Genomic DNA, 19,804 nt, shown 5'->3' on the forward strand with positions numbered 1-19,804 from the left:
AACAAAGGGCTCTCCTTGGCCTCTTGAGGGCTGAGTTAGCCCTGCCTGGTCTTTGGGGTGGCCCAAATATCTTTGATGATGTACACAGATCAGGGTGGCCACAGCCATGGACCATCTGCCGTCTGAGGCCTGGGCAGAGTCTTGGCACCAGCTGAGCTCGGAACGGCATGACTTGGCAGGCCTTCAGCCACAGGGCAACCCATTTCTAATGGAGCTGGCTCTAGTGGTGTCCATGGCAGACATCACTAATCAATATCCATGCCTCAGAGTCCTTACCACGACAGATAGCCACTACCAATCAATCCAAGTTGGTCTCCTGGCTGCTCTTATTTAGAGATTTCTCACCAAAATATTCAATGATTCTTAAGAAATATGTTACTCTTGGGCAGGCACTTTTCCTACCTTTCTCTTTCTCCCTCAATGGCCTTTTAAAATCTGTTCCCCCTCTGTGCCATTTTCCCTTATCCACTAAAACATCGGGGGGAGCGCTGAGTGCATAAGCAGGGCTGGAGTGGTGTTTACTGTCCTGAAGCCCCATCACAACTCTCACGTTGCAAGCATCTGGGGAGAGCTACCCACCCCACCTCAGTGACCGGACCTGAGGATATTGAGGGACCCTCACCCAATGAGGGTGCCCAATGGGGCAGTTGATGGCCCAGGGGCCCCGCAGGGCCTCCGCCAGTACTCACCGAGCAGGCCTGGGTTGGGGAACCTCCAGGAGTCGTTGTACGAGGGGTATTGAGGGTGGCTGTAGGGGCTCCCGGAAAACTCACTCCCTGCATGTGGTGGGTGGAGAGAGAAACAGGAACCAAATGTCAAGTCAAGTCAGGTTCGGAAAATGCCAATGGCATTTGTCTCTTTCATAAACTGCAGGTACTTTGTGTAACCAAGAAAGGCAAGTCCGGTCCACCCCCTTATCAAGTGGACAGCTGTCACTGGCATTGTCTACATTTTCCCCTATAACCTTTTTCTTATTAGTGGGATTGAATACCAACCTCTCACATGTGTACCATTGGATTGCCATGTGCCAGGTGTTCCCTGGGGTTATTGACCCATTTTACAGATGGGAAGACTGATGCCCAGGGTCTCTCACAAAACAGCCTGGATTCACCCAACCCAAGTCCAAAGGCCCAGACTGCTTGGTTCTCAGCAGTAGCCTAAAAAGCCACTCAACAGCCAGCTACCTATACAACTGCTGAGAACCAAGCAGTCTGGGGCTTGGGACTTGGTTCTCAGTGCTGACAGAGGCCACTCCAGGACCCCAGTGTGGATGCAGTGCCACTTCCATGTGTTTCCTGAGTGGCTCTGGACTGGGAAGCCAAAGATGACCCCAACTGTAGTCTAGACCTCTGTGCTGTGAATCCAGAGAGGACTGCTCCCCAGGCCTCAGTCCAGTGGGGAAGAGGAGACATAAACTCAGGCCCCCGGCACTTTGCTGAGATGAAGAGACAAGCTGAAGGGCTGGGGGAGCACAGAAGAGCGACTGGGGGGGGCCTCCTGCGCGTGGGGAAAGGACCGAGAGCTGCAAGCTGCGCCAGGTGGAGAGAGCAGTGGGTGTGGGCGGGCAGAGCGGTAACTGAGGATGGCTCACTCTTGCCCAGCTGTTCGTGGAGCCATGACGCTTGCGTCTGGCACTTCCTTGTGCCCTCGCTTCCAGCCACAGGAGAGCCTCTTTACCACTAGCCAGTGTCAGGAGAGGAGCTCAAAATCCCTGCCCTCAAACCTTGCTGTCCTGGCTCTGTAGCAGGACAGGCCCCTCCTGTCTCCTCCCTGTGGCTGCAGCTCCTGGGGTGTGGCAGCCCCAGTGCCTGGCAGCAGTTGTATAGGTAGCTGGCTGTTGAGTGGCTTTTTAGGCTACTGGCTACAGAGCATGTGGGCCCCACCCTGGCAGTGGTGACAGGAGTCACACAGCCCCATGAGACCACCCTTGCACCATCCACGCGTCCATGGATTCTTGTTAGGGATGCCAAAGGGCCGAAGGGCAGGAGCCTCTAGAAGGACAGCCAGCCAGAAGTCAGGACCTGGAGCACTGCCTTCTCTCTGGGGGCCTCGGCCCAAGTGTAGGGGCCCCAGGGCTCTACCAGGTACAGCAGGAACAATAAAGCAGGCCCGAGGGCCCGCCGCTCCCACCCCCCGGGCCCAGCCAGCCTCCTCCCCACTTCCACAGGCAACTGCAGACAAGGCATGCGCGCGCACACGCGCGCGCGCGCGCACACACACACGCACACGCACACGCACGCACACATGCGTTCCTCCTCTGGCCTCTCTGGGGGCCACTCCCAGCCTGACAGGCTGAGCCTTCCAATTCTCTGTTTTTTATGCCTCAGTGGTCAGGGTGTCAGGTTCCAGCGTGCAAGGGAGAGCATGGTGACAGTGCTGGGCCACAGCAGCCCAGCCTCTGCATTTCCATCAGCGCCACGGCACCTCCTCCTCCTCCTGGGGGGTCGGGTGGGGGAGCAGAGCCACAAGCCGCCTGGAGAAGGGGGACAGCCACCCTCTCCCCAGGGTTCTGGACACCCACGGAGCTGCCCCATCAGAGGCGCTTCCTGACAGCACTGCTCCTGGCCCGGGGCATTGGACTACACCAGCAAAGGCCGTCTCTGCATCTCCATCTAGCAGCATCGCGCCTGTCTGCCAGGCCCAGCTCCAAGGCCACCTCTTTCAGGAAGCCTTGATCTCCAGCCCCCAAAAGTGCAAGTCTCGGGCCTGTTCAGCTGGAGTTAATTAATTATATCCTTGTTGTCCATCCCACACCCTCCCCTCAACTCTGTCCCCAAATTGGCAAAGGGCCATAAACAGCTCCAACTCCTCGAGAGGATGTACCTGTCAGTGTTGCCCACCATCCTCGACCCTGTCCCCACCTGCCTGACTTTCTAGAATCCCACTCAGATACCTCTTCCTCTGGGAAGCCCCTCTCCTGCCCCTCCTGGGGCACACCCTGTCTCCCGCTGTGCCCCACAGCGCCAGATTTGCCCTGACCTGCACGGACTCTCCTGTGACATGGAAGCGTCTGTCTGCAGGTCAGTGTCTGATTCCTCTCAGCACCCACATGCCACCCACCCCCAGTGTAACACCCCGTCCACAGCAGACAGTCGGTGCTCCATGAACCGCCGGTAGCTCGCTGCCTCTACCTGTTACACGACGCTCTTGTCCACATGGCTCTCTCCCTCACCTCCTTCCAGGCTTTGCTCCAATGTCACCTCTGAACCATTGCATTTCCAATGGAAACTCCTTCCACTTTCCCTGCTTAACTTTTCTCCATTGAACTGATCACAATCTAACATATCTAACTTATTGTGCTTATCTTTCTTGTTAATTCTGCTTCCTCCACTAGGATGTAAGCTCCATGGGGGCAGGGAGTTCATGCCTCTATCTCAATGTCTAGCAGGCCCTGAAAACTATTTGTTAAATGAATGAAAGAATGGGAACTCCTCCCATTCATTCACAGATGACGGCTCTCACTGCTTCCATGATTAGTAAAGATAGCCAGGGGTGTATTGTGCACCTGCTGTGTGCCAGGATTCAAACCAGTTTATCCGATCCATTGCCCAGGTTCCATCCACCACGGCATCCTGTTCCTGGTGGAAGAAATGAACCCCCAGGGACCCACCCTGCCTGCTGTGTTTAGAGCACTGGCATGGTGGTACCTTCGGCGGGGCCCCTGTCCTATGAAATGCCCTGTGAGAGTGTGCCCTCTGGGTAAGGGGAGCTTGACGGTCTCTGGGGCATGAGGCGGACCTCAGGGCTGGTCCAGCCACATGCTGGGGAGTCCAGGATGGTGTCATTATCTGAAGTGCCACACAGGCAGCTGGCTGGGTTTAGGGAGTCCTCACCCATGAGCTGTGGGGAGACCAGGTCCTCAATTGCCAAGAAAGCTGCCTGTCTGTGGACCCGGACTAGCTCGGCCACAAAGATGGCTGGGAAGCAGCAGACCACCCAGATTCAAGCCCACATGCTGCCACTGAACCCTTCAGAGCAAGGGCTCTGGAGCCAGACTGCCTGGGTCCAAGTCCTGCGTCTGCCTCTTCCTAGCTCTGTGACCATCAGCAGGTTACTCAACCTCTCTGCGCCTGTTTCCTCCTCAGTAGAGTCAGGACAATTAATAGATCCCACTGCACGTGGTCACTGTATAGACTGAATGAATGATACACAGTGTCTGGCACGCAGTGACTGCTCAGCAAATGTCAGTCACATGACAAGGACCTGACATCGGTCACCAAGGCCTCCTTGGCATCTAGAATCTCATTTAACCCTCCTGACAGTCCTGTGAAGCTCACGAGATGGGTGCAACTGTCTGCATTTTATATGTGAGGAAATGGAGGCTCAGGAAGGTGTGGGGGGACTTGCCCAGGCCAGGAGGCAACTCCAAGTCCAGCCTCCTGTCTCCCAGCCCAGGGCCCTCTGCCCATGTGACACTGCCTTCCCACCCTGGGCCTCTGTCTTCCATTTGTAAATGGGCAGATCAGACCAAGTGATGTCTAAAGGCCATTCCTATCTGCTGAGCCTGAATTTCACTTCTCAGGGGCCACAGTGCTCCCAGCAGGGAGGGAGGCCTCTCCTTGAGGCTCGGTGGGCCCCACCCGATGATAAGTTTCTTTGGGTCTGGAGGCTCCAATCTCCTGCTGCGTCTCCCCTGCTTGAATTCGCCATCATCACGACACCTGAGGCACATTCACCTTCTTTCCTTCAAATCTTAGGACCGCAGCTTAGAAAAGAGAGCCTGGTCCAGCCAAGACAAGGTCTGGGGAAAGCACTGGGGATGCCTTCTGGGTGGAGGGGAGCATGTGAGCCAGGATGGGTAGGAGTTTGATATGCAGAGGCAGACAGGGCATTCCGGGCACAAGCAAAAGTCTGGGGTGGGATGGACAGAGTGTGACCCCCGCACAGCCAGGTCTTCATGAGGCCCCAGCAGAGGCAAGCTATGGAGCAGAGTGGGGAGGAGCAGAAACGTTATGCATTTCTCCCTTCAGGGCTGGGACCCGGGAAGCCTTCAGACTCAGGAGGACCAGGACCTGGAGGACGGGCTGCAGGAGGTGAGCCCGTGGTCAGGGAGACCAGCTGGGAGGCTGTGGTCACAATCCAAGCGAGAGGGAACGGGAGCCCGAGGGACAACACAGCTGCAACATCCACAGGCACGAAGCAATGCTCCTCCAGCACAGGAATGAGATTCTCAGGCATCATATGAAAGCCCCACTTCTGGATCATCGTTGGGGCACCCAGAGGTGAGGCCAGAGGGCCCAAGACAGAGCTTGCACAATAGACGCTTCTCTTATGATTGCCCGGCACCAAGGACACCACGGGACACTTGCCTCATTCCACTAACTGATCCGTGCTTTGGGCATCTCTCAAAAATGCCAGCCCTTTAAACTGGGAAACCTTTTCTTTATGCATTAAAAGAAAATCTTCCGTGAGGCCTGACTGCGGTGCCAGCTCATGCCCAGCAGCTCATGCCCAGTAGGCAGTGAGACCTCCATTTGGGAAGCACACAGCACATGGACCCTCCTCAGAGACCATGTCTGGAGGTGCTCCGACAGAAGCCCCAAGAACTCTCAACAACGAAACATGGGTCATGATCTTCTCCATCTTCAGTCCCCCAGGAGCGAGCAGTCCTGAGGAGAAAGCAAGACTGGACCTTCTGAGACCAGGCCTGGAACTGGCACCGTGAGCTAGGCCCCCGCACTGTGCTGGGCCACCAGAAAGTGGGGAGGGGGCAGGGAGGAGCCTGCCCACAGGGTGGGTGTGGGCTTCCCGTGGCAGTGCTGAGAGGGAGGCTGCCCCCATGGTCTGTAGTCAGCCTGCCACTTATTGGCTGTGTGGCCTTGGGAAAGTAACGGAACCTCTCTGGGCAGGGTCTTGTCATCTTGAATATGGGCCTAATAAAACACCTACATCATAGGATTGGTGACAGGTAAACAAGATAATATTATTGGAAGAACAAAACTACCTGCTCCTGTGCCAAGGAGACTGGGGAAGCTGGGGAGTGAGGGAAGACTGAATCAGTCCCTAAAAGGAATTTTAGAGCTTTATTTATTTTTATTGCTGAGTTCTTGGATATGCAAAAGGAGGCCCAGAGCTGGGTTCAGGGGTGGGGATGGTGACAGCTCACGTGTGGTGCATGGAGGACTGAACGACCTGAACCGAGGGAGGTTCTGCTATCAAGAAGGAGAAAGCGGGAGACAAAAGGAGACGTCCGTGCCCCGTGGGGTGGGAGGAGCGAAGAACATTCAAGAAGTGGGCGTCTAATTCCCGTTTTAAGTCACCCACATTGGGACGTAAAGCCTGCTACACACTCAAATGCCAATACGACTGGGCTGGTGTTTTCTCCCCACGTGGAAATCGAAGGAAGCAGCTGCGTGCCACGTTTGGGCAGCCAGTGGGGTTGAGGTGAAAGACTGTGGTCCAAGAACAGTGTGGATCACAGGGCCCGAGAACTCCGTGATGTCAGGAAGCCTGAGCCACAGGCGTGAGCGCGCGGAAGTTAACCGTCCCCCCTCCAACACCCCGTCTGAGTGCAGTTAGGAAGCATCTAGAGGGCGTGGCACTCCATCTCATGATAACCCCATCCAAGATTTTAGAGCAGAGAACTCGGGGGCTCGGGGCCGAGGGACTTGGCTTCTCACTAGGTATCCGAAGGACTAGCGATCACTCCCCTCATTCCTACCCAACTCCAAGCAACTCACTTCTTCCCAGAATAAATGGGAAGTAAGATATGCCCGTTCCCCCCACCACAAACTTATCTTAGATTAAACCTCACCAACCTCTGCTGAGACTCATAGTTCCAGATTATTTGAACTGGACAAACTTGAGAGATAATTTCCTTCAACCTCCCCTCCCCCAAGCCACACACCAGGCAGGGCCAGGGCAGGACCAGAACACCGGCCTATTTCCAAGTCCCCGGGCTTCCACCATCCCAAGGAAGACATCACTGGGCTGGGCCAGCGGGGGAGAGAAAATCCTCCCCTCACCACCCTCCCCACCTCTGGTATGTCTAAGAATTTTCAAACGCACAGCAAAGTTGAAAGAATTTTACAGTGAACACTGTGTACCCACTACCTAATTCCGCTCTCAATATTTTCTTACACTTGCTTATCATCTATCTCTCCCTCCAGCCTTTCATTCATCTTATCTTTTATGTATTTCCAAGTAAACTGGAAACATCAATACATTTTCCCCTAAGTATTTCAGCCTGCGTATCATTAACTGAAATTCATTATTTGTTTAAAAGTTTTTTCTTTTGATGTAAAGTGTACACATAATGAAATGCACAGATCTTAAATGTACTATTGCTGCGTTTTGACAAATGTATACACCTGTGTAGCGGAAACCTCTATGAAGATATAGAACATTATCTTCACCCCAGAGAAGGAAAGTTCTCTTTTGCCGGAGAAGGGGGCCTTTTGACCATGAGAACCCAGTTATCTGGGGATCTGACCAAGTCATTCCCCATGAACATGGAGCTCTAAGATTAGCCCTGACATCTCTCCTTCTGTTAACTAGAAGAGGGCAGTGAGTACTTTCATCTGCATTGTCTGTTAGAGCAGGGGACAGTTAAGTCCTTTGTGCTTGGCTGACGTATCAAGCACATTAAGGAAGTTATCAAGCATGATGACTTGGAGGGTATAACCCCGAACACTGAGGACTGGGTAACTGTGACTAAAACAAAACAAGGTGGGCTGACTAAATCTGTTGATGCCAGCTACACTGTCTTTTATCTCCTCACTAAGTAGCATCCGGAGGCTCACTGGGCATGGACTAACATTCCAGCCTTTTCTCCAGCCACCCTCCATACGGAGAGCCGCCCAGCTTTGATCAATCAGTGGAAGAAAGATCTGCAGCCAGAGCCCTGTGGCCCTAGTAACAAGGTACCGGTTATTCTTTTTTTTTTTTTTTTTTGCGGTACACGGGCCTCCCACTGCCGCGGCCTCTCCCGTTGCGGAGCACAGGCTCCAGACGTGCAGGCTCAGCGGCCATGGCTCACGGGCCCAGCCGCTCCGCGGCATGTGGGATCCTCCCGGACCGGGGCACGAACCCGTGTCCCCTGCATCGGCAGGCGGACTCTCAACCACTGCGCCACCAGGGAAGCCCGGTACCTGTTATTCTTAACAGGACCACTCACAAAGACAGCGAGGGTGTGGACTGGCTAGTCGAAAACGGAATAACTTCTGAGAGACAATGGCTGCTGGAAGACAAAGAATCCTTTCGCAGCAGCTTTCAACCGAGCTCAACAGAGCAGCACTGGAGAACGCGCGAGCCGAAATGCTCCTGACAAAGTCGGCCGAAGGCTACCTGCTAGGCAAGCTTCCAGTCGGGGACATCACAAGGAACAAGGTGTTTCAACTTTTCCAGGTGAATCGGTACGACCCCGTCTTGGCAGCGAACATCCTAGCTCGCTGGGCCCGGCGGGAGTTCAACAAGTGCAACCGCCATCTGGTTCTACAGACCTGCGACCACCAGCAAGACAAGCATCGTGGAGGCTATTGCCCGTGCTGTGCCATTTTATGGCTGTGGAAACTGGACTAATGGGAACTTTCCTTTCAATGACTGGGTAGATAAGATGGTGATTTGGTGGGAGGAAGGAAAGATGACCAGTAAAATTGTAGAGTCTGCTAAAGCCATTTTGGGTGGGTCGGCCATGCGGGGTTGATCAAAAATGTAAAGGTTCTGTGCAAATTGAACCAACGCCTGTACTTATTACCAGTAATATATATAAGTGTACTGTGGTTGATGGGAACAGCACTACCCTGGAACATAAGGAACCTTTGGAGGAAAGAATGTTCCTTTTTAGGTTCACAGTAAAACTCAGGCATGATTTGGGGAAATAAGTAAATGGGAGATAAGAGAATTTTTCCAGTGGGGCCATGGCAATGCTATACCAGTTGAACCGGTGTTCGAGGTTCCTACAGGCGCTAACAAACCCCACTTACCTGAGAGTGCTATGAATAGACCAGTTGTAGTTTCGGTAGCGAGGGGATTTCCATGGCCTTGGTGAGCAGCTCAAAGTTCCCCATGTCAGCTGGAAAGTGCCGAAGTTCCCCCAGCTCCTCCCTCGTCCCCTGCCGCATCTGCTGAATCAGCAGCTGACACAGGGATATAGGGGCCCCCCAGGAGGCAAGGGAAAACACACAAGAGGAGTCTCTTGACCTGTTCACAGTGCCTTGACACCACTGGTCTGGCTGAAATAAAGGTGAGGTGTCCAGAGCGCAAGTTTAGCCGTGACAGAGCTGTTGTCCTGTCCTGCGAGGAACGTAAGGGGTTGGCGAAGCTGGTGGTTTTGGATCAATCTAATAAGCATACACGGGAATATCGCACGTGCGTGGCTCATCACAGTTTTGACTGTTATGAATGTTATCCAGGCAGCGGCTACTTGGTGCAACTCAAAACCTGGATGCGCTGTCCCTAAACCAAACCAACAGCAGCCGTGGCTTCCAGTGGCTTCCAGCTTTGTCTGGATCTGGAGGATGACCTAAACACTCTGCAGTGGGTCTTGTCCTCCCTGGCTATAAGTACCTTGGCCCTATTAACGGCCTTGCTAAGGGCTGTCAGGTCAACAAGGTGGATGCAGCCATGCGAGTCCATGATCTACGACAAAATAATCGAGGAGGGAAAGAACTCTTATCTCACTTTTAATTCAGCAGACCAAGAGCTGATAGACTCTTTCCCAGGAGATACCTCCTTTGGTGGAAACCTTACCCGAGGTGTCTTCCAGGCCAAGAAGCGCCTGCTGACACCTATGGGCCTCACAGACATGCCCCACCGCACCCCCGCAGCCGCTAAAGACACCAGCCCTGGAGAGCCCAGTCTCCCCGCGGGAGGACGAGGAGGAGAATGTACCCCTTTGGCCCCCCGCGGATCCTCTGAAGTGGCTACCGTGAGAAGCGCAGGAAGCAGTAATTTGGAGATGGCTACGCAAGACGCAGAAGTTTCAGATGCAGGCGGCGGCAACAGAGGCATTGGAGAGTCCTCAGGAAATTGGCATGTGATTCTCAATGGCAAGGGAATCTCGTCACCACTCGTTCCACGAGAACTTGGGTGTTCCCCTTCTATGACAACAATCTCTACAAGCAGATTAAAGGCCATGCCTCTGACATGTCCGCCTACTTGGGTTACAGCACCCCTGGGCCTACCTCGACTTCAACAGATTCCAGTGCCACTGGAGTCCCCAAGACTGTCAGCGACTCATCAACAACTACTGGGGCATCTGACCAAAGGCTCGTAGAATCAAAATTTTCAACATACAAGTTAAGGAGGTCATGGAGGCAGCAGGCACAAAGACAATTGCCAATAACCTAACGTCAACCATCCAGATTTTTGCAGATGACACATACCAGCTGCCATACGTGGTTGGAAATGCCACCGAGGGGTGCTTGCCCGCTTTTCCCGGTGATGTTTTTATGTGGCCTCAGTACTGGTACTGCACTGTGCATATGAAGAGCAGAGGGAACACATCCCCTACTCCACGCTCAGCTTTTTATTGCCTAGAATACTTTTCCAGTCAGATGCTTCGCATTGGCAATAATTTCGGTTTTCAATATGCCTTTGAAGACCTCCCTTTTCACTCTTGCCTTGTGCATAATCAAAGAGTGACTCATCTCTCCAACCCCCTTGTCGACCAGTACCTATATGGGTTCTACCAAACTTCAGCAGATGGCACAATTCAAACCACAAAAATTAAGAAGAGTAACTATGGGCAAAAATACACTAACTATGAGCTGGGCCCGTGGCAATGCATACAGGGCTTCTCAACCAATAAAGAAAACAATCAACCTAACATGTCTGCAGAGGACCAAGCAGTGGAGAATTGGTTGGCAAATGCAAAGAGCTTTTTTTTTTTTTTTTTTTTTTTGCGGTACGCGGGCCTCTCACTGTTGTGGCCTCTCCCGTTGCGGAGCACAGGCTCCGGACGCGCAGGCTCAGCGGCCATGGCTCACGGGCCCAGCCGCTCCGCGGCACGTGGGATCTTCCCGGACCGGGGCACGAACCCGTGTTCCCTACATCGGCAGGCGGACTCTCAACCACTGCGCCACCAGGGAAGCCCGCAAAGAGCTTTTGAAGGCCCAGACCAAATGGCATAAGCAACTGGAACGACAATGCAGGGAAGGTGGTGTACATAACAGCTTGATAATGCAGACCACCAACAAAGCACCTACCCCACATTTCACCAAAGAAGATGAGACTGAAACAACAAATATCTATGCAGCTACTTCTGGCAGAAAAATTCCATCGAGTCAAAACACCCCCAGCAATAAACCACAGAAGTAAGTGCCCTTATATATGGGTGTACAGCCTGGTCGGGTATGTATGGATAAAGACATCTATCTCCAGGGCCCTATTTGGGCGAAAATTCCTGACACTGATGGCAATTTTCAGCCTCATCCTAACATGGGAGGCTGTGGGTGCAAACATCCACCTCCGATGATTCTGCAGAAAAATACTCCAGTCCCTGCAGAACCTCCTGCGGCCTTCACTGAAACGCCTATTAAGTCTTTTATTAGTCAGTATTCCACTGGTCAGGTAACAGTGGAAATTGATTGGGAGCAAAAATCAGAATCCAGCAAACGCTGGAATCCAGAGATCCGATTCACAAATAATTACACCCCAACTGATTGGGCAGAGTTTACTCCTAATGTTATTTTCCTCGCTTTATTGGGTCAAGATACCTTACTAAGAACCTGTAACCCTGATCCCTCTATAAACCGTGTAATTCCTGAACCTAATATAAGTGTGTGTGTATTATTTTCGTCTTTTGATGTTTCCCTCTTATCTGGTTCATTCATTCATGGTCACGGCGGTGGCGGGGGGGTGGGGTGGCGTGGAATGGTGGCTGGTGTAACCGGAAATCAAGATTGCATCAGACAGAAGTGAGGTAACTGGCAGCACATCACTGGACCAGAAACACGTCATCAGAAGGCAACAGGGCGGGGCTAGGATTAGGGTAAACCTTACCAATGGGATGTGCCAGGGCTGCCCTATTGCTGAAAGGCCCCTGAGTGGCAAATGGAAAGCCCTTCCAAAGTTACTAAACAGAATCAAGCTGAGGAATAGCTGTTCTCTCCTCAAAGGCCCAAAAAGAAAGCAGAGACTTAAGAAATTTAGGATAAATGGTGGATTTTCCCAAAACAGCACCATCTTTCAAACATAGAAGAGCTGGCTGTAAAATAACAATAACTATTGTAAAAACCAATAACTAGGTAACTAGAAAGGAGTGATTGAAATTAAAAGTTTAAAGGGGGCCACAAGAAAAGGCACTGGGGCTTCCCTGGTGGCGCAGTGGTTAAGAATCCGCCTGCCAATGCAGGTGAGACGGGTTCCAGCCCCGGTCCGGGAAGATCCCACATGCCGCGGAGCGGCTAGGCCTGTGCACCACAACTACTGAGCCTGCGTGTCTGGAGCTTGTGCTCCACAACGGGAGAGGCCGCGACAGTGAGAGGCCCGCACACCGCGATGAAGAGTGGCCCCCGCTCGCCGCAACTGGAGAAAGCCCTCGCACAGAAACGAAGACCCAACACAGCCAAAAATAAATAAATATATATTAAAGAAAAAAAAGAAAAGGCACTGAATGCAGCTGTCCTGGAGATTCCAGGGCCAGGAAAGTCGGCAGAATCAGAGATATTTTCAGTTTCCCCTTTGCTAAAAGCTCAGAGATGGCAAGAAAGTCAAAAATTCTCACTCTCACTAAAATTCTCAGAAGTGACAGGTAAAGGGCTCAGTGTAGCTCTTAATTAACCCAAAACGACACCTGCCAGATGATGGGGATTTGCAGAGCGCGCTGGGGGCCGACCCCATCTGCAGATGGTGGGCTCCCACCTCTGCTCAAGACCTTGGCCAGCTGTAATTAACATACAGAAAGTCTTTCAAAGTGACTTCGCAGCCAAGTTCTATTTCTGAAGGATTCAAACTGGGCTTTGAGAGAAAATCTCTGCAGAGGAAGAGGAGGAAGAAGGAATGATTTGAAAAGGACCATGAGACTTCTACAGTCCTTCCCTGTGGTTTGGTAGAACTGCATGGTGCACCGTGGCTCAGGGGTCAGCGGGTACCTGGGCATATACAACACTGTCTATGGCCAGAGTGATCCTGACTAGAGCACCCAACACAGGCACAGCCAGCCTTTCAAATATATTACATATTATTTATATAATATACCACCTACGTTATTATAAAATACACACATATATACACTGGATAGATACACATATACGTGTGTACATACAATATATATAACACACGTATTCACAGATATCCATGTGCACATGCACACACATGCAGGATTCTGGGGCTCCGTCAAGCCTCTCTGAGTGACCTTGATCAAGTCTTTTCTTCTCACCAAGACTCAGTTTTCTCATCTGCAAAGGCGGTGTGTATGGGAGAGATTGAAATAACTGACCTCAAAGGGCTTTCATGGCTCAGATCCCCCCTTTCCTATCTTCCCTGCACCCACCCCCAATCTGGTCCCCTTGAAGGCCAAGGTTTCTCAACTGTCTTCTCTCCAGAGCAAGACCTTCCTGGGCTCCCAACGGAGAAAGGAAAACCCAAGCAAACTCGGTAAAGGTCAGCCCTGTCAGCCCGGACAGCCCAGCACACAGAGCATCGATCTGTTCCTGGGAAAAACCTCTTCTCCCACCAGCTAGGCCAGCCCTTCAGAAAAAGAGAGAGGAGAAAAACCAAGGGGGAGGGTGAGAGTGAGGGGAGGATGCAGAATGTCTCATTTCTGCTTCTCTGGAGAGCCGTGGACTTTGCAGTTAGATGGTGGTGCTGGCAGGGGCACAGCGAGACGGAGCTGAAGACCGGGGTTGAGTCCCTGCTCTTCCACCATGAGGCAGTGGAGTGACCATTCTGAGCCTTGACTTGGTCCCCAGTAGAGAGGAGGCTGTTGTGCCTGCAGCCCACTTCCTGTTGTCTGCAACTACAAAGTCCCGAATGCAGGGACCCTTCAGGGAACTTAGGGGAAACAAGGCCACAGTCACATTACAGTGCCTCCAACACAGACCACAGGACGTGCACAGACCCCACCTGCTGGCCACCCATCAGAGGCAACACTGGGGCCCCCGAACCACGCGGGGCCAACAGAAACATATTGCTGGTCTGCTCAGTGTTGAATGGTTTTTGTTTGTTTATTCGCCACACTGTGCATTTCTTCCCTGGCTGCCTAGTGTTTTAAAGGGGCAAATGTGTCATCAGCTACAGAACAAGCAATATACAATTGTCTTGTTCCCGATGCTGATTTCCCCTCTTTCTGTGACGTGCCTGGCCCCGTAGGTATTTCAGTGTGAGACCCATGGCTATGCTCTGACTCACATTGAGCACTTCTGGTTCAATTTTAATCTGTTCTCTTGGTGTGGTATTATTCCAAAATTCTGTCTCAATGCTCTCATTTAAGCAAACAATGCACAAGACAACGTAATGTCTCACTAGGGTGCAAGACAACACCTGATTTGTGAGTATGTGTGCAGAACTGGGGAGTTCCTGGTTTCTAGTGTGCCCTTACCTGGGAGTGCCCACAGGCAACACACGTGTGAGGACCAAGCCTGCAAGGTAATGCCCAGAAGGCTCACAGTGGCATTCAAGGCCCTGCAGGGTCTGTCCCAACGAGCTTCCCAGCCATACCTCCCACTGCCCCATTGCTCTTCATCTGAAATGCCACCTTCCTCTCCCTCCTCATGTCCAATCCCCCACCTTGTCAAAACCCAGCTCAAATACCACCTCCTCCAGGAGGCCTTTCTGGATTGATTGTCCTCACTTTCCCGTGAGCCCCCAACCCTGGGTGGATCCCTGGCTATGGCCCAGAGCACTTCCTGCGCAGACTCAGGGTGGTTGTGACCCTATCTTGCTTCCCCTGTTGGTGAGTCTGTGGCTCCTCCTTGAGGGCAGGAGCCAGGACTGATCATGTGTGACTGACAGATCCCAGTGGCCCCGGCTGGCCCCCAGCGCCTGGCTCCACCCATAGTACAAATGCTGGCTGAGCGAGCACTGCGTGTGTCCGACAGCTGTTCCTTGAGCCAGGTGCTTTCAACGTCAGACAGAAACAGATCGTGAAATTATGCTACAAAGCATTAGTGAAACACTGGTCCTTGCTCTTTGATAGAGGCATGAAGCATGAGACAGAAAGACAGACGAAGGCAACAAAACACACCGAAAAGAGAGGTGAGCTATGTCTGCTGCAGGGGCCAGGGTGCAGGTCCCGCAGGTGGAAAGGGACACTGGATGAGTGCCATCCTGAAGGGCTAGGACCCCCATCAGGCCTCTCTTGGCCTCACTGCCACATAATGACAGCACCAAGGTTGGCTCACTCCAAAAGAACAAAGAAGTTTATAAAAAACAAAAGAGCAAAAACCACTGATAGTTACAGCTCAGAAACCAGGACCAGACTGCATTCCAGGGGGCCGAAGCTGGGTTGGAAAACTGGGCAGGTTTTTTCCTGAGTACTCATTTGGCCATCAGAAGATGCTGGGTCTGGAAACCTGAAGACTTTCTTTGAGTGACCAGGAGGTGGCCAAACGCCCCCAATTCCAAGCCTAAACGTCCAGACTCCAGGTTCTACAGAATTCTGCGGGGATGACACTAAATTGCATTCCAGAGAAAATCAGCTCACACATTTGTGATGGATGTCTAATAGATTCACAAGAATTCTGTTTATCCGTTCAATTCAGCATTCACAGTGGCTCTATTCAGAGCTCTCTGTTAGGCCCCCTTCCCCCCACTCGGGATGGTGCACAGGCCCCATATTCAGGGTACACCCTGCATCTAAGAGGCTTCCTTAGATCCAGAACTAGGCATTTAGGCACCAGCAAATGGTGAGGAGGACTTAGAAGCAGAGCAGAAGTTATCATTTATTCTGGCTGGGGTATCCAGGAAGGCTTCTTGTAAGAAGTGACTGTGATCTGGGCTTTGAAGGACATTGAAGCAGCATCATTTAGTGGGTTACTGAAATCTGTTCGTATGCACCTCCCACCAGCCCCGGCTGCATTCTGAAGATCAAAGTTCACTGCCACTGTTCCCATGGAAGGGAGCCTGGGGGCGAGGAGGCAGTTCCGCAGGACACAATGTGTCCTGGTGTGGAATGGGCCACAGAGGCCTGACTCTTATCTCTTTCAGCTCCGTCAAGGCAACTGCCAATGAGGCACATTGACCGATAAACCCTGAAACCCTTGGACAGCTCTGAACCACATTATGACTTTTGTAAATTATGGTAAAAAGGTGGGCACTGATATTCTGCACAGGTAGTGAGAGCAGCCATGGCTGCCATTCTGTGTTGATAACTGAGGCTCAGGGGAAGACCATGGGCTTGGAGCCGGTCAGTCCCTGTCAAAACCCCTCGGCCACTCAGCTGAGTGGCCTTGGAGAAGTCACTTTACTTCTCTGAACCTGAGGTCATTTGCAGTGTGGCACTGCCGCATTCACAGGACTAAACTGTATCAACACATTTCAAAGTCTTCTGTGAATCAAAACGTGTTCTACAGACGTGAGGGGCTATTTGATGCTTAACCCAGGTCTTGGCGCATAACACACACTCTGTGTGACAGTTGAAAAAATGGATGCACTGGGACTTGTTTTTAATGAAAATTATATTTCCAGATGATTTTCTCATATTTCAACAAATGCTCCAAATTCTTGACTGTGGGGGAAGCCTTGAACTAGGAGTCAGGGTCCCAATCTTGTTCTGCCTCTACCACTGTGCGACCTTGGATATACGCCTTGGAGGTTCACTTAGCCTCAGTTTCCCCAAGTGAACCATGGCAGGTGGGAAGTAGACAAGACTGGTTTCCAATCTCTCTGCACTAAGGAACACTTTTTCTCCCAGACTCATGCTCAGTCGCCCCTCTGCTTGCTGAAATGATGAGTCCAACCCCATGCCCTTTGAAAGGGTTCTTCGAGGTCTTTTTGTGGGCGAATAGACAGTTTCCACCAGGCCGCGTATAAAGGTGAACAAGTCCCCAGGCCCTGTTACCAGCTCCCAGACTCAAAAAATGGCCCCAGCCCCCTGCAACTCAGAGCCCCTCTCACCTCCCAGCACATTCCCAGAGCCTCCTGGTATGCCTTCTCTCAGCTCACATCAGCCCAAGCCTGAGTTACTTTCCTGTGGCCAAGACCTTGGCCTGTCCCTCAGAGCAGCCAGGGGTCCTCCTCTGAAGAATTGCCTCCCCCCAGGGCCGCGCCTGACTCGGCACGGAGGCCTGAGCGTCCTGCCGCTGACTAATGAGAGGGAGGTGACGGTGTCATACCTTGCTGGGAAGTCGCAGTGCCAGAGCCGACCCGCGCCGCCTGCCATCAAATTTTAATGTTGCTGCTGACAGATTTATGGAATGCCTCACCAAGTGTTTGCGAGGAGACCAGCCAAGATTTACCTCCACAATTACTACCACGACGTGCAGGCTTTGCTGTGTGCCGGGAACTTGCAGCAGAGCGGCTCAGAGCCACAGTGCACCCCGAGGATCGCACTCAGTTCTGCACACCCTTCCCGCCCCCAGAGCCAAGGGTCCGGGGCTGGAGGCAGAGATGACTCAGACACGGTCCCTGCCCACCAAGAGAGCGCGCGGTCCGCGGGAGGGGGCAGCATACACATCAATTACTCAGGTCCTGGGTGGCTGGGGACCAGTGCACAGATACAGGGAGAGAGGCAGCCTGGGCTGAAGAGGGGAAGGGGGTTATTTCTCTATCAGAGTCAGGGTCAAGCACGGACCCAAAGATGGGGCTCTGTGGGGCCATCCAGCTGCTTCAGCTCTCCTGGTCACTCCTCTGCCTGGAAGGGCTCCGGGGCTCTCCATCCCTCCCCATTGCTGGGCTCAGGGTGTCGGCGCCCCTGTCCATCAGCAGCTGTGCCCGCCATTCAATCCTTGGGGTGCCCTCTCCCGAGGCTGATGGAGTGGATGTAGCCTCCCAGCTCCTCACCCTTCCTCACCGGGTCAACGAATCCCTTGCTCTTTAAGTTGTAGGGCTCTCCCTGAGCAGAGATGCGCCAGAGGGCAGGAGTAACGTACAGTGATCCAGGCCCGGGTCCTCAAACCTTGCTACCTGTTAGAATCATCTGGGGAGCTTTAGGAAATCCAGACGGCCAGGCCACACCCCAAACTAGTTAAATCAGAATCTCTGGGGTGGGGTCAGGTGTCAGTATTGGTCTGAACTTCTGAGGTGATTCCACGCGCAGTGAGTTTGAGAAGTAGTGGACAGGCACTTGCTACTCAGAGTGTAGCAGCATCAGTGGGGAGTTTGTTAGAACTGCAGCGCCCTGGGCCCCAGTCTAGTTTTACTGAACCAAATCTGCTCTGGAAGATGATCCCTAGGTGGTTTGTGTGCAGTAAAGTTTGAGACGCACTGACCCACGTTAAAGAGTTTCCCAGCATCCTCAGAGGCACACTGTGTCTAGTCCCCCAGCCCTCTGAATCCAGCCCCCTAAGAAGGCCGGCCTCTAAGAAGGTTATCCTCAAACAGCTGACCGCTAAGAGGGGCCGGCTGGTGTGGGTGGACGGTTAGGTGGTTGGGCACCTGCCACAGGTACTCAGCAAGTTTGATGAGGCACTTGTTCTGTGGAGGGAGCTGAATCAGGACACCCCTCAGGCTAATTCTCACAACTGTCAAGGTTGGACCGGAGGCAGGAGCCCCAGTGAGGTCTCGTCTCTACCACAAACTCACTGGAGCAAGGGTCTTCCCCAGTCCAGGCCTCAGTTTCCCCATGGGTGAGAAACTCAGCCCTGAAGTTTGCTGTGCCAGGGGAGTCCTCTTCTTTCTTAAGTTCAACTGACACTTTCATCGTGTTCTCTGTGACCCGCCCACAGACCTGGCTGGGAGGAAGCTTTGTGGGGAGGGACCTGGGAGAGGGGAGGGGAGATGTCTTTGGGGGCCAAGGAAGGAAGAGTGAAGAAGCTTCCTAAGGGGATAAATGCAGGCGAGGTGGGGGAGCCCCCAGGTGTGCCGGGGAGACCTGGTGTGTGTCTACCTTGATGCCAGGCACACAGCAGACGGTCAATGCTTCATCCGCCTATTCATTCAGCGGATGTTGGCTGAGTGCCTACTGGATACCAGGCACTGCTCTGGACACTGAGAATACAGCCGTGAACAAAACACATGTCCCTGTCCTCGGAGAGCTTATATTCTAGCGGTACAAACAGATAATAAATAGGAAAAAATAAAGCATAGAATGTGTGTTAAGGAGAAAACATAAGGAGGTGATAGAGTGGCTGGGGATGGCTTCACCAAAAAGGTGACCTACGAATAAAGAGGCAAAGGAAGTGAAAGCCACCATGTGAATATCTATGGGAAGAGCACTCTGAGAAGAAGGAACGGCAAGTGCAAAGGCCCTGAGGCAGAAGAGTGGGTGGTATGTTGGAGGATCAGTGAGGAGATCTGTGAGGCTGGAGGGGAAAAGTGAGGGGCGGCAGGTAGAAGATGAGGTCAAGGAAGGAAGTGGGAAGGGGAAGATCAGGTAAGGTCTTTGGCCTCTGCTCTGAGTGAGCAAAAGAGGGACATGACCCAACTCATTGTAACAGGCTCACTCTGGCTGCTATAGTGAGAATGGACTCAAGGGGGCAAGGGTGGCACTGGGGAGACCAGTAAGGAGGATTCTGCGTATATTTACTGAAAGACTGACCTACCCACGGAGTGGGCACGTCCGGCCATTTGGAGCTTAATGCTATGGGGCTGGGAAGGGCCAGGCTGTGTGGCCATGCAAGCAGGTGGTCAGCTGGCCAAAGCCACGGACACTCATAGTGTGAGGCCAGATAGGGACTGCTGGGTCCAAGGAGCACCTTGGATTCCAGTCCTGGCTCGGCATGGCCCTGGGCCAGTCCCCTCCTCTCACTGAGCCTATAACAAA

The 19,804-nt window shown here is 52.6% G+C and overlaps 1 protein-coding gene across 1 annotated transcript in view; it reads right to left on the reverse strand.

Moving 5' to 3' along the window:
* PAX5 (paired box 5) overlaps positions 1–19,804 on the reverse strand; it is a 192,102-nt gene that overhangs the window by 13,438 nt on the left and 158,860 nt on the right. The window contains exon 9 of the mRNA XM_004271448.4: positions 690–776. Coding sequence (XP_004271496.1) covers positions 690–776 — 87 coding nt within the window. The remainder of the gene's footprint in view (positions 1–689; positions 777–19,804) is intronic.

The sequence above is a fragment of the Orcinus orca genome, chromosome 6 (genome assembly GCF_937001465.1).
Source record: "Orcinus orca chromosome 6, mOrcOrc1.1, whole genome shotgun sequence".
In the NCBI taxonomy this organism is placed as follows: domain Eukaryota; kingdom Metazoa; phylum Chordata; class Mammalia; order Artiodactyla; family Delphinidae; genus Orcinus; species Orcinus orca.